We start from the raw sequence: 14,552 nt of genomic DNA, 5'->3' as shown, positions 1-14,552 counted from the left end.
ACGCCCTTGGTCACGTGTTCCGACACTTTTATAGTATAGCGATAAAGCTTTTAAATGCTCTTAGAAATAGTCTCGTAATAATATAGTATATATTTTCAGGTTAATAGGATAGATGAATAAATGAATAGATAAATAAATAAATAGATAGATAAATAAATGAATAAATAAATAAATAGATAGATAGAAATCAAAATCTAAATCTAATTTAAATTTCAACTAGAGATTCTAGATTCTAGACTATAATTCGTTCGAGATCTCCTTCTCTCTCTCTCTATTTAAGCTATAGTACCTACTGAGACCTATAAAAGTATATACTCTATACATGTAAATCATATCTATTATTCAACTATCGTATAAATTATATATTAATATACTTTAATACTTTCTCTATTCTCAATAATATAATTAGTATGATATAATATAGTATATCGATGTTATCTACTTCGTAATTATAATGATCTTAAAGAGTCGTAGAGTCGCGGAAATAAGAAAAAAGAGTTTGCAAAATTTAAGAAAGTAAAAAGTAAAAAGTAAAAGTTATAAAGAAGAGAAAAATTTAAGAGAGAATAAAAAGGCCTAGAATTTATTTACGACTTGTATATATAATATATCTACTTAGGTTTATAGCTATTAATTACATATATAGAGAGTATATTATAGAAAAACAAATAAGTCATAATATCGATAATCTCCTGCTGATATGAATGAAATTTTAATCTTTAGGGTTTATTTTGTTTATAGTTGAGAGAGAGGGAGAGGAGGGAGGGAGAGAAGTTACTTTCAAATCTTTAACTTCCTAGAGTATAGTATAGTAAAGAATTCTAGAATCTATAAACTAGATATAATTTACAGAACCGTATGTATATTAATCTTGAATTCTAGCCTCTAGATTCGATTCAGATTTCTCTTATAATATTCATATTATAATTAATATCTCTACGAAGTACTCTAATAAGTAATTATCTAAAGTATTATATTATAATATATACTATCTCTCTCTCTCTTCTCTTTTATATATCTTTGAATAGTATTAGTATATATATAGAAGATAGATAGATGAATAAATCACTTTTCTACTTCTTCGTTTTAACATTCTATATTATAATTATAATTATATATATAACTACTCATTTAAAGTTAATAAATAAGTAAGAAAAGAAAAGAAAAGAAAAGAAAAGAGATACCTCTCCTTGATACAAATTACATACTCATACAGTCCCCTCCCACACCTCCTATCCTCAAGTCTCAACTAAGTATATACCACTAGGTAATCCCATCCCATCCAATTCAAGATATCTCCACGAATAATACTTCTCGTTATGGATTTTGCACGAATCGAGCGGCTCCCGATTGAGCGATTGTAAAGGAGGCATGAGGTATGGGAAAAGGTTTGTATGTATGTATGTATGTTCCTGGACCTTGAGAGTTGAGATGATGGAAGGGAAGGGGGGAGGTTGCGCTGTGTATTCTAGTCTTGAATCTTGATATAAGTTACAACTTATAACTTACAATAATGAATAAACCCACCTTACCAAATCCTACCCTACCCCTTATATCAGAGTCTCTCCTACATGTCCATCCGAGCTATCCTATCTTATCCCTTCCCCTTCCCCTTCCCCTTCCACTCCCAGATCAAGACCAAAAACTCGAGGTACATCCCAATCGAGCAAATACACCTTTCCCAATTCCAAAGCAAGTATTCCTAGTTCTTACCATCCTAGAACCCTAGAGTCCTAGCGGTTTGATACTTCTCGCCATACACTTTAATCCAATCCATTCCAGTCCAATTTTTTACACCTCTGCTTGGATATAGCGGAAGTTCTATCAGTCACTTAGTTAGTCAGTCAGCCAGATAGTTTAAGCCATAATCTCTGCGTAAATGTTTATTACGAATTCACAGAGGAAGAGTACCTTAGTAAGAAATCATCGGAGATATATTGCCGGATCGGGGATTAATTTTTCTTTTGCTAAGTTATATGTTCATGAGTGAGTTTGTATTGTGTTGTACTGTAGTATGTGTGGTGTGGTGGCAGTGTACAGACTTAATAGTAATACCCCGTAATAGCTCTAGTATAAAGAAGATTTTCCTTAGAGTGAATGCTCTTTTACACTGAACGAAAAAACAGGCATATTAAACCTGTTAAAATCGAGACTTTCTCTTAAATATTATTATTTCAAAATTAAGTAAATATAATAATATAGATTAAACAAAAATAGAATGTGATTTATAAATTCTTAAATATTACTTTTTAATTTGAAATCGAAAATATGAATTACTAATTTAAAAGATATTTTCAAAATAGTATTGTCTTTTTAATATACCTATTAAATCATTCAGAGTAAGACTCTATAGTATGAATTAGAATAAATAATAGAAGTCTAGAAGATAGTAAGACGAAAGAAAGATAAAGAAAAGAGGAGCTTCTACTATATATAGTACTACGCTGTATTATTTGTATGTAATGATCTACTTTCTTTTTCACAATTAACTTTTTTCTTCTCCCTCTTGATAACCTCCTCGAGTATAGTTACTAAAATCCACCCCGGTTATTCATTCTCATATCGAGCTTTTCTTTCCCTATATTTGAATACCGGTACCTAGCCTCCTAGCTCAAAGCTCGAAAGGAAGGAAAGTTCCTGAACTTCAAAAGGGGGACCCCTTCAAAATTCAATGTGGGTGGGTAATTTCCGGTGAGGATAGGTGGGAGGTATCTAGGTAGGCGGGGAGAAGGAATTTCTTCCGCGTTTGTGTTATCATCTTTATTGCTGTATGCGTTCTTCTTTCAACCCACTGTACAGTACATACTCTAATCTTCCGCTGTATGATGAATAGATTGATTGATGTATCTGATGGAATTCCATTCATTTCATATCCATAATCCCCACCTCCTGCAGGGCTCAAGCAATGATATCCCAGCTGAGCTGAAGCAAGAGGGCATTGTTTAAAATGAGATGAGACGAAACGAGACGAGGCAGACTGGTATTTGAATAGATGAGTACGAAGGTTGAAGGTGTAAGTAATGTAAAACGCATTTAAATACATCCCCACTTTAGGCCTTTAAACAAATCAAATTACATCGCTGGTTGAAAATTTATATAATAAACTCTAGGTGGTAGAAGTATTATAAAAGTCATGTTTTATTTACATCTTATTCAAAATTATTAAATTTTTATTATATTCTAATTCGAAATCCTATTTAGAGCTTATTTATAATTTATAAAAAGCTTTAAATACTTCAAATACTCTAAATTCATTAAAGTTGATAGAAAGCAAGTAAAAGCTTCAAATATCGAATTTTGAGAGGGGGGGGGACAGCTTGTTATCTATTCAATTCGCTTAAAGCAGCAATAAATTCTATAAAAACAGTAAGATTTTACTAAAAGTGGGGTTGACATTAAGGGTAAATCGCATGTTTTATCTTTCGAGGTGTGATTGGTAACTCAAGGGGCGGAGGAGAGGGGATTTAGTGGAGTTTTCTTTTTTTCTTTCTACGGTTTTTTTGGTTTCTGCGGTTTCTATTTTTAGGGGTGAGTGGATGGATGAGTGGATGGTGGACGATGGTGGATTAGAGAGGGTTCTTTCAAGTGATGAATGACATTCTGGGTGCTATATCGTGTATGCTATATTTTTTATGATGTCTCAATGTTTTGTCAGTAGGGCTGGTGGATGATCTTGTGATGTTGTGGTTCTGTGATGCTTGCTTGCTGTCTAGGGCCGGATGTAATGCATAAATGAATAGTATCTAAAATTCAAACTTCAATTCACCTAGCTACTGTATTGCAAGCCCTGAGCAAAAGCGAAGAGACTAGCTCTTTCCGTAGCGTCTATATAAGGCCTACGATTTCCTGTATATAGCTAGCTCTTTAGATAGAATACAATTAGACATACAGGACCTACGAACACGTATGTGCTACGTCTTCCGTATCCTTCTTAAACCAATACAGCATGTGGGTATGACATCGAAGTTATTATTACAGCTATACGGGAACCTAAAAAACCATAAAAGAATATAAATTGATGCTTTGGCAGTCCTAATCATAGGATATATGCTAACGGATGTGGTGTATGTGATCGTAGAAAATAGTTATCTTAGTATATTTGATGATCTTGAAGTCTTCTAACATTAGACGAGGAATAAGAAGAGTTAGGCGGAGTTCCCCTTTATATCTATACTCCCAAAAACGAGAGCTCTAAAACAACGTATATGGAGTATAATATGACATACTCTCGTCTCTGTAGACTGGAATTGAATTCTCTAGAATTTATCTATGGATTTTACATCAAGTACATACACTCGCTCATTTACTAGTTGATATTGCTAATATACCGAATCCTATCTAGAGATTTCTATGCTGTAGAATTGAGACTATAGTTCATAGCTTTCTAACGCTCGGGAACAATATCTTAGGAGAGCTGAATGATCTGACTAGTCTAGAGTCAAGTGGAGAAGAGTAAATTATAAAGTAGATAATCAGAATCTAGATTGGATAATCGACTGGGTAATCTTGATTCTAGCTGTTAACAATCTGATTCTGTCAGTCATCATAAACCTTTGTAGCAGTAGATTCAATGACTAGCAATATATTTGAATTGACTTTAGTGCTGTGATAGCAAAATTATGATTACATCTGAGGGGTTTGAAATGAGGTTTGGACGATGCATGTACTTGCCAATACTTACCTGTACTTAAGTAAAATCCAGTTTGTTTACTTTGAGGGAATGAATGTTCTGAATCGTAGATGAACTTGAAACTTCCAATAGTTATTAGACGGCAAGTGCAAGTCACTTGTTTGTTAACTCAGATCTCATTCAAATATGGTCTTGTCTAACAATCCACTCACGTATTATCTTCGTTGACTCTGAACAACGACGAATGGTTCATAATATAGGTATGTGAATGTCATTCATTTCATCATGGTGATATCGCTTGACTACACCTACTATCTTCGTATCCTATTTATTCGAAATTGTTTACCCATTGGTTCTTTTCTTCCTCTTTTTACTCAAAATGCGAAGAGGAACTTCCTTTGCTTTGCACTATGTTTTGATTTTGTTGCTTGTGTTGTATACATATTCTTTCGAATGGGAGAGGAAGTTTTTTCTGGAGCTACTAATACTTGGATAATATCATACATTTATGAGTCTTGTAATCACAGTGGTATGGATGAGGCAACTTTCAAGTAACATGTGATTATGTAGTGACTCAAAAATTCTAAATGCATCCTATGAATGCAGGGAATATGAACAATCACGACATATTGATGTCAAGTTGTTGACTCATAGCACAAGTCGGTCTTGGAGCGTGACTTGCCTTCCATGTCTTCGAGTACATCAATCAACATTCTCCTATGTTGAGATCAGTGTTTATCTTCACTCTGCAACTGTGTTTTCATCTTTCTGACTTCAAAATGACAGCGACTGCGAATATCAACGAGATAATACAAAAACCCCTTTACTCGCAACTCAAAGCCTTACGCCACGACCATCTGGTATGGGAGCAAACCAGCCTTCGAGCCCACCTAACAAGAAGTTTCTACCCGAAGCAATACTACGCAAGTTTCTCCGATTCCTATTACAGAAATCTTAAAGATATATGAAAATGATCGAGTAAAATGTAGAAGGAATGAATGAGTAGTTGAAAGTATGCCCAAGAGAGTCGGCACTGGTGACGAGCAGGAAAGATGGTCTTTGTTAATAGGAAATCCTTGGGAAGTTCCCGAAGATGGCCGTCTCAAGCTTACTTTCTCGAAACTCTTACTTCTTTCATTGAGTTCGTAAATATCAAAGTTTCCGGTCAAATGAATTCTTGTGTTTGGTTTGAGAGTTTATCATTCTGTGGAAAGATTGCTGATAATATCATACAGCGACACAGCCTCAAAAAAGTTGGAGGAAATCCATAAAGAGGATAGAGATGTTCCAAAATGGTTCAGAGGTACTTCAAGTGTTTGATCTTAGGTTCAGTCGCCATTGAATTTCTTTTGTTCAGGCCGGTGCCTTGGGGTTGAATTGATGGCCAACTCAAGTTGCATGGCAATTCATATCTATTAACCCATCTTTCTAGATGTTAGTTAGTCAATTTAATGCATGGAACTTACTTCATCTTCATCCTTGTGGATGGCTGGGTGGGTAAAAGAGACGGAATTGATTTTGTGTTTATACTGAGCGAATACAATCGTGATAGACGTTGTTTCGAGAAGAAAAGCTTGATTTCGGCAATTTTCTTCTTCTTCTACATACAAGTAGGCTACTTGCGGGTTACTCAAACCAACACTGTCGGCCTCCTATTCGACCCCCTCGCCAAATTTTCAAAGCCGATTAACGTAAGTCATGGCGTAATGCGTCTAATTGCGGGGAACCACTCTATTAAAATCTCAATTACTCAACAATCAACTAAGTCAACTACCCCACTTTCCGACCACCCCCTCTTTTCGACCACCTCAAAAACCACACCGCTTTGAGTAATTATAAAATTTATACTTTGAATAACTCAACAATGCTTTAATCAATTGATTTGAAATTTTGATATTATTATAATTGTGATATGAAGAATAGATATACCGAAGAAGATATCGCAGAGGCTCTTAGAGCGATTACAAATGGAGCAAGCATACGAAGAGCTAGCTTGGATTATGGTGTTCCACGTACCACACTTCACGATCGAATATATGGTGGAGTTTCGCATCAAAAAGGCGCCCAAATACTTCAAAAGTTATCTCCAATTCAGGAGAATCGACTAGCAGAATGGATATTAGTACAGGAAGCTCTTGGTACTAGCCCTACACATCGTCAAATCAGAGAGATGGCAGAGCACCTTATTGTACGAGGGGAGGATCCCTCACTTGGAAAGAAATGGATACATAGCTTTTTTCGAAGGCATCCTAATATTGGAACTAAGAAGCAACATCAAATCGATTCTGCACGAGTTTCAGGTGCTACATCTGATATTATTAAGAAGTGGTTCCGGAACCTCGCAATCCCTGAAATCAAGGCTATTAAGCCGGCCAACAGATGGAATATGGATGAAGCAGGTATAATGGAGGGTCAGGGTCTTAATGGACTAGTAGTAGGAAGCACTGATCGAAGATTTATTCAAAAAAAGCAACCTGGATCTCGAATTTGGACCTCTTTTATAGAATGCATTTCAGCCAATGGAAAAAGCATTACTCCCCTTGTAATATATAAGGGAAAATCAGTTCAACAACAATGGTTTCCAACAGATTTGACTCTATTCAAGGGTTGGAACTTTACCGCTACAGAAAATGGATGGACTACAGATGCTACAGCTTTAGAATGGCTGAAAAAGATCTATATCCCTCAAACTACCCCTATTCAGCCGGAAAATTCAAGACTCCTCATTTTGGACGGACACGGAAGCCATGAAACTACAGCATTTATGTTAGAATGCTTTAATAACAACATATATCTCTTACTTCTCCCACCACATACGTCACACGTACTACAACCACTCGATTTATCTGTGTTCTCACCCCTAAAAAGTGCATATCGAATCGAACTTAATAAATTAAGTCTATTATCCGATTCCTCACCAATTGGAAAGCGCAATTTCCTTTCTTGCTATCAGAAGGCTAGAATAGAAGGTTTAACTATTCAAAATATCAAGTCTGGGTGGCAAGCTAGTGGTCTTTGGCCCAAAAATATGGCTAAACCTCTTATGAGTCGACTTTTGCTTGAAAATAGCAATAGAGAGGTTTTATCACTTAATCCTGAATCTGATGATGATCCTATTCTTCAATGGAATATATATTCATCGTTTATTCAATGGAAAACCCCTCAAAAAGGAGCCGATATCAGAAAATATAGAGATATAATGATTCAAGAGAAGGAGATCGATTTGCCAACACGAAGATTACTATTTCGCAAGATTATAAAAGGATTCGATGCTAAGGATTATGAACTCTTAGAGGCAGAGAATAAGATTAGAAAGCTAGAATATCAATTAGATGAAGCATTACCTAGAAAAAGGCGAAAGGTTGTGGTATCTCCAAATTCGAAGTTCGCAGGGATTAGAGCTATAAGGCGTACACAAATTGAAGCTGGAGATCGTGAAGATGAGGTAGATGATAGCTCTAGTGCTATAGAAAGTGATTCTACAGGCGATTTCATTGAAGTTCAATAGTTATTGAGTTATTAAAGTTTTAAGTGTAGATAATATGAATTTTTTAGGTGGTCGGAAACAGGGGGTGGTCGGAAACAGGGGGTGGTCGGAAAGTGGGGTAGTTGACTTATAATACAATCTCCAGTATCACTTTCAGATTCATCTTCAACTTCTTCTCCAATATCCTCTTCAGTTTCAGTTTCATATTCAATTACTTTCCCTTTCCCTTTTCCTTTTTTCATTGTCTGTACCTTAGTAGCTTTTTCGACTTCCACTACTGCATCACATAATTCTTGCGTAGAAATATGAAAATGACCCTTCAAAACTAGTCTCTTTCCTTTCTTACGTATCGTACGTTTCTTCATAATAGCTCGTAAATTATTCGCATCGTGTTGGTGAACAATACTTTGAGCTCGAAGTTGCTCACTCCCAATCGTCAATTTTCGAATGTATTGACGAACCGGGGTTGAAAGAGTCGTATCATTTTCAATTGTTGAATTTAAAAGGTTATTTGCTGTTTGTAAGATTGCTACATCCGGGGGTGAGCTATTGACGAAGACTTGGTTAAAAATATCAAATTGGGTTGGTTCTTTGGATATTTCGACTTCGGGGGTAAACTCTCGACCCAGTGTACGGAACACTCTCTGTGGATTAAATGGATGTAACCCAGCTCCCCGCCATGCCGATTCGATATTTTGATGATGGCATACGTCGGCTCGAGCTTTAATATATGCCTCCATCCATTCAATCTTTTGTATTCGTACAAGTTGAGCTTGATTCAAATCAGAAAGTGCTGCGGTGAGCCGTTTTTTCAATGGACCGAAAACCGCAACATCAAGTGGCTGAAGCAAATGCGAGGTATGAGGAGGAAGTATAAGAAGTACAATTCGATTTTGAAGGCAGTGAGCTATAAAGCTTCCACTAATATGAGAATCGTGGCCATCGCAGATGAGAAGCCGATATTTGCCACCTGCTTTTGCACGAGTTGCAGGTTCGAAAACGCGTTTTAGCCATTCTAATCCATGAAGATTGCTTGTCCAGCCCTTTGTATTTGCTGAAAAGAACCAGCTACCAAGAACTTCCTTCGGAATCCAATTTTGAAGGACATTTTTACCTTTAAAAATCCCGAGTGGTGGAAGAATGGATCCATCCGCACAAATACACTCTACCATTGAAATCCACTCTTGACGGCCTGGATGTGCTTGATGTTTTGTACGAAGTGTAGAATCGATAATAATTCGAGTTGATTCCATTGTCCCAATTGAATGTCCAGATTCATCCATATTATATTCGTCTTTCTTCTCAATTCCATAATCCTGAATCGCTTTTTGATACGCGTCAAACCAAGTACTACATGTTTCCCTGGTTGCACCATCCATTCTTACAGATTCAATTCGACGGCCAATAACAACTGTAAGATGAGGATGTCGTTTGATAAATCGTGGAACCCATTCATGACCAAGAAGGTGTTGTGGTGGGAGTTCAAGGGAGTCAAATGAGGGGCAATCCAAATTATAAGTCCGTTTTGAACGTAACTCCTCAGCCAATTCTTTTAACAACTGATGGCCTGGTGAATAGCCGCTAATTGTCAATTGCTTTATCCACTTAAGAAGTACATTCTCTTGTACAGCAGAAAGTTTCTGTTGCGATTGACGTGCTTCAGAACGCGATGAACCCCCTTTGACGCGTCGCGTCACAGTATCTTTAGAAAGCCCCAGTTCTTTTGCAGCTTCATATAAAGACTTATACTTTCCATTTTGAACTCCTAATACTGCTTCAGAAAGTCGAGATTCCATTTCCTGCACTCTTAAACTTTTTCGACGGACCATTGTTGAATTGTTGCTTTTTTGATGGGGTGGTCCCCCACAATTAGACGCATTACGCCATGACTTACGTTATGGATACGGAAATCGTCCATTTCTGAATTCTTGCTCTCGAACAGTTTTTAATTCAGTTTTTTTAGGCCGGATGAATCATCGAGAGACCTATATTGACCATTTGGTAATCGAGACAATGGGTCGCATGGCTTTTCATATTTATTCATAGTGTCATTAGTTGCCACTTTTATTTTCTTTTCAAGAGTGAAGAATTGCTCTTATTCTAGAACTTCGCTGCGGGGAAAATTGAAGGAAAAAGTATGCGTAGTAGTACTGGTCGTTGTATGTATTAATTTCACCTCCAATTAATTTGTTGTTCACGAAAATTTATTTTAGCAAATATAATAGGCAGCATTATAGATATACTTCATCAGCATACTTTTGGCAATAATTCGTTCATTCTGTTCTGTACGATCGTTTCTTTCCCTCAATCTTCACTAAAAAGAACCAGTCACTCGACACCTACTTAATCTGTAATCATGGTTGTTCTACCCGATCCCGCTAGGCAAGTCTTCCATTTCCATTCTCATTCCCACTTGCACCCACCTCCCCCATCATCTCTATATCTTCATCACTAACCCCTCACTCAGCGACAAATGGCCCTTCTTCGGACACGTCTACTTACGACAAGATTCCCTCCCTTCCTCCCATCATTCACACCATCATCAGTCCCGCGATGAAACTCTACGACTCTGGAACCTTCACCTTCCTCTCGAACCACAAAAAGACCAATTTAAATTTGTTCTTTTCCTGCAACGTCTCATGACAATGGTCGAAGAGCATTATCGCACACGCCATAGTTTCCGGGATTGGAAAGTCTCAAAACCAATCGAAGATTGGTATCACCAAAGTATCCGAGATCTTTCTGGGTTAGGCATCGATGAGAATCTCATGAGTAGGGAGTGGAGAAAAGTAGTTCAGAAGGGAAATAAAGAAGCAGCAAAAAGGGAAAGAAAAGAGGCGGAAAGAGTACATTTAGAGATGATGGAAAAAGAGAAGGACTATCCGTATCATCGTTATCGTGGTGGGAGAAGAAAAAGGTCATGTTATAAACCTTCCGATTCCTCCTACGACGATGAATCATCAGAAGGTATAGTTTTCCATTATCGTAAGCACAAACCCTCCAAATCCAAATCTCCCACCAAGAAAAAAGAAACAGAAAAAGACCATCCTAAAGGAACACCTAAATGGGTAATCTGTCCGCGTCGCTCGAAACACTGCTCACGCGAACATGAAATGGTTAAATGTAATGGACGCTGCGGTCTTATGGCATGTGTGGAAGATGCCCATCGTTGTCATAAAATATACATCGAGTACGAATGTACGGATCCGGATTGTGAAAAGTGTAAGAAAATCAAGGAGAAACAGGAGGCGTGGGAAAAGAAGGTGGCGAATCCGACGCATGAGGAGAAATGGGTGGATTGTCCTTGTCCGGATCCGTGGTGCAGAGACAAGGTTATGGAAATCAAGGAGATTCCGAAGCCGCCGAAGCCGAGATTTTATGGTACAAAGTCTTGAGGTGTAGAGAGGGTGCTTAAATTTCTGATAATGAGTTGAAATCGAGTATTTATGGGTCGTTTATGGGTAAATAGAGAGGCAATCTCTGGATCGAGTTGGATGAATGTTCATCCATGGTACAAATTGACCTGGATGATTGAACTTTCATTGTTTGACTTGATATGAATGACTGAATGTTCATTGATTGCATTGATATGAATGATTGAATCTTCATTATCTGAAGTGACATGAAGGATTGAATCAATATCGTATCAATTGACTTGAATGCAGAAGCTAGGAGTATTAATCGTTTCATTTGAGAGCTGGAATCCAAAGGCTCACGTCATGTAGTTGGAAATAAAAGTTGTGGTTTCCTCACCGAGCGGTAGACATCGAAAAATTTGGAACTGTAATGGAAAATTGAGTATGTTGATAAGGGAAAGATATATTCTAACCCATCAATACAATTGAAATACCTTCACGAGGACTAGGAAACATGGATGAAAGACTTTCAGACTATTCAGATACATTGTATCTCTATGCTGCTCCATCCAATATTCCTTCACGAGAAGCAGTGCCTTCTAAGCCGAAGCTCAAGAATGGAGTAGGATATTGACTCTTCCCTTTCTTGAAAATCTCAATGTAAGGATGAAAAGTCCCAAACAATCATTCTCCGTCACTTCCCTCCATGATGAACCTCCGTTGAAAATGACTCTTTGCTCCATAGTCCGCTAGCTTGGATACCAAGTGCTTGTAGAACATCCTAGTAAGACGATCGTTTGACAATATATCTAGAATATATCCAGTCAACTGATCTCGAGATTTATTGTTCGTGGCTAACCTCGGATGTAGTATTGGCTGCTTGTAGATCTAAACGTCGCTTATACACCGATATGACGTTATATTGTCCCACCACCTCTCATAACCCATCCATCCACTAACTCCTCAGAGCAAACCCCACAACCCCTCAAACCACCCTTCACTTCGGCCTTGAAGCTAGAATCCTTCACGCCCAAACAACTCATCTGCCTTCCTCAAGCCCTCTTGAATATCTTCTTTCGTCAACTGAAATTCTGTTCCCGCCAACGCCCTATCCACTCTCGCAATGCTCTTCGTAGCTTCTTTCTCATACAATCCTCCTAATCTCCACTTATCACTACATCTCTGACAAAACATGTGAACGGGTGGACGCCGTACAACGATGGTTCCTGGTGCGGGTTTACAAGCAAAGCTCTTAGGGATGATTCTGTTGCGGCGATATTGGGTGGGGTGCGTGGAACAGCTCAACCATGGAGTAGGATTTAGGGCGGTGGGAAGATGGTGGCAGAGGTAGATGACCGGATTGCACATTTTTGGTGTTTGATTGGAGTCTACTGATGATTATTGGTCTGGCTAGTTTGTTGTTCTGCGTTCTCGACGCATGTGAGAGTTGTTCTTGAAGTGTTACACTTTCGTAGTTCGGTGTAGGAGACATATCTATAGATCCCTCATCATCCGTACAAATGTTAAGATCAAACATACGGCATGATGCTTGAATAGTGATTGAGCAGCCGTAATGAGACGGAATCAGGTATGCTGTGTTCACATTGTAGATCCTATCCCTTGAATTTCGAGCCTCAGAATCAACCGCCAAAGCATTTGTACATGAAAATGAAATCACTGCAGAGAAATTTGAATCGTCGACTTAAATGAAACACCGCTCATTCAAACATTTGTAGACGTAGATAATTAATTGATATCGGTTCGCAAATGCCGATAGCAGAATTCACTAGGAATGAACAACCTAGGTATGATCTCACAAACAGACGAACCTTGATTTCCTCACGATTCCAAATACTCTCATCTGATCTATTTGCAAGTCGTAAAACAACTCCAAACACTTTATAAAGACTCACAATGCCCAAACTCATACATTTCCTGCGCCACAACAACCAACTCCCCAATCGGTACCCAGCTATAACAAACCACTACAAAACGTAGTATCCATCCCCAATAACTCCTAGTATATCTTGCAAATTCCGCGATAAATAATCCGCTTGATTGTCCCAGACATAGCCAGTGAAGAGCGAAATTGATCTGGGTGGAAGTTGCTTGTCTCTTTTGCCAGCCAGTGAGAACGTAAATTATAGTGTAGGGAGCTGCGACGGCAGTGACGAGAATTAGGGAGGCGAGGAAGAGAGAAAGAGGTTCGAGATTAGTTGGGTATAGGCGCGTGAAGGGACCATGGGAGGGTATGCTGAGTATATATTTTCCTTTCTTCTGAGCTTGGATTTCAGAGACCAGACGCTTGTCAATTTTGGCAGGGTCTTCAAATATATCTAGGAGATATTTTTTCAGTTTTTTGGTCCTAGTTGGCGGTGTACAAGGAGCGTTTTCTAGAGGAATGAGTGTGTATTTTGGTAGATCTTCAGCTGTGCCTACTTCGCAATTCACTTGCGAATCGCAAGTGAATCGTCCTTTTATGTTCATGTTTCCCTTGAACACAATAGCCTAGTCACCGAGCTTGCCTAACTGATTATCGCTAGTTATGTTTTCGTCTTCAGCTTCCACTCGGTCGATAGATCCAACTACTCCATCCACAACTGCACCGCGATTATTTGCTTCATCCCTGATCGATGAAGGAAGATATTGTCGTTTTGCCTACTGACCAAGCTTGCTAGCAGATTGATGATAATAGCAATAACATAGGGTGTTACCGTCAACCCGAAGGCGACGTATCCGTAAATATTTAATTGTGAACCATTTGATTGATACAATGTACACGACCCTATACATATTTGAGCAATCGACCATAGTACCTGCAATGCAGAGAATTGAGAAGATGTGGCCATGGAGTACCCGACACTAGAAACAGTATGACGAGGATTAATAGCCATGTGTGGTGGTACAAAACAAAGCGTATGACCTGGAAGTAGTTGGCAAAGGCCATGTAGTTGAATATCACCTACACGTATCAGTTGCTGATCCAGAGACATCGCCCGAAAACGGTAAGATTGGAGCATGAAGAATCCCAACTGAGCTTATTGTGACTTTGGTGCATAGTGCACATACGGAGCTCTAG

At 38.2% G+C, this 14,552-nt stretch overlaps 4 protein-coding genes across 4 annotated transcripts; 2 read left to right on the top strand and 2 right to left on the bottom strand.

The window, feature by feature from the left end:
- Positions 1 to 6,542: 6,542 nt before the first annotated feature.
- Positions 6,543 to 8,138, top strand: EAF01_004628 (uncharacterized protein; the record flags this gene model as incomplete). The annotated part of the gene is made up of 1 exon (XM_038912882.1): positions 6,543 to 8,138. The coding sequence occupies one exon, from the start codon at positions 6,543 to 6,545 to the stop codon at positions 8,136 to 8,138; it is 1,596 nt and encodes a 531-aa protein (XP_038770968.1).
- Positions 8,139 to 10,762: 2,624 nt separating this feature from the next.
- On the top strand, positions 10,763 to 11,512 carry EAF01_004627 (uncharacterized protein; the record flags this gene model as incomplete). The annotated part of the gene is made up of 1 exon (XM_038912881.1): positions 10,763 to 11,512. One exon carries the CDS (start codon positions 10,763 to 10,765, stop codon positions 11,510 to 11,512), a length of 750 nt encoding a protein of 249 aa, XP_038770967.1.
- Positions 11,513 to 12,487: 975 nt separating this feature from the next.
- On the bottom strand, positions 12,488 to 12,841 carry EAF01_004626 (uncharacterized protein; the record flags this gene model as incomplete). Its single annotated transcript, XM_038912880.1, has 1 exon — positions 12,488 to 12,841. The coding sequence occupies one exon, from the start codon at positions 12,839 to 12,841 to the stop codon at positions 12,488 to 12,490; it is 354 nt and encodes a 117-aa protein (XP_038770966.1).
- A 556-nt stretch (positions 12,842 to 13,397) lies between these two features.
- On the bottom strand, positions 13,398 to 13,960 carry EAF01_004625 (uncharacterized protein; the record flags this gene model as incomplete). The annotated part of the gene is given in 2 exon segments (XM_038912879.1): positions 13,398 to 13,445; positions 13,457 to 13,960. The coding sequence occupies 2 exon segments, from the start codon at positions 13,958 to 13,960 to the stop codon at positions 13,398 to 13,400; spliced, it is 552 nt and encodes a 183-aa protein (XP_038770965.1).
- Between the last annotated feature and the right edge of the window lie 592 nt (positions 13,961 to 14,552).

The sequence above is a fragment of the Botrytis porri genome (genome assembly GCF_014898465.1).
Source record: "Botrytis porri strain MUCL 3234 chromosome Unknown BPOR_006, whole genome shotgun sequence".
In the NCBI taxonomy this organism is placed as follows: Eukaryota; Fungi; Ascomycota; class Leotiomycetes; order Helotiales; family Sclerotiniaceae; genus Botrytis; species Botrytis porri.
Note: the sequence above shows the minus strand (reverse complement) of the source record. Positions and strands in the feature narration are given on the sequence as shown.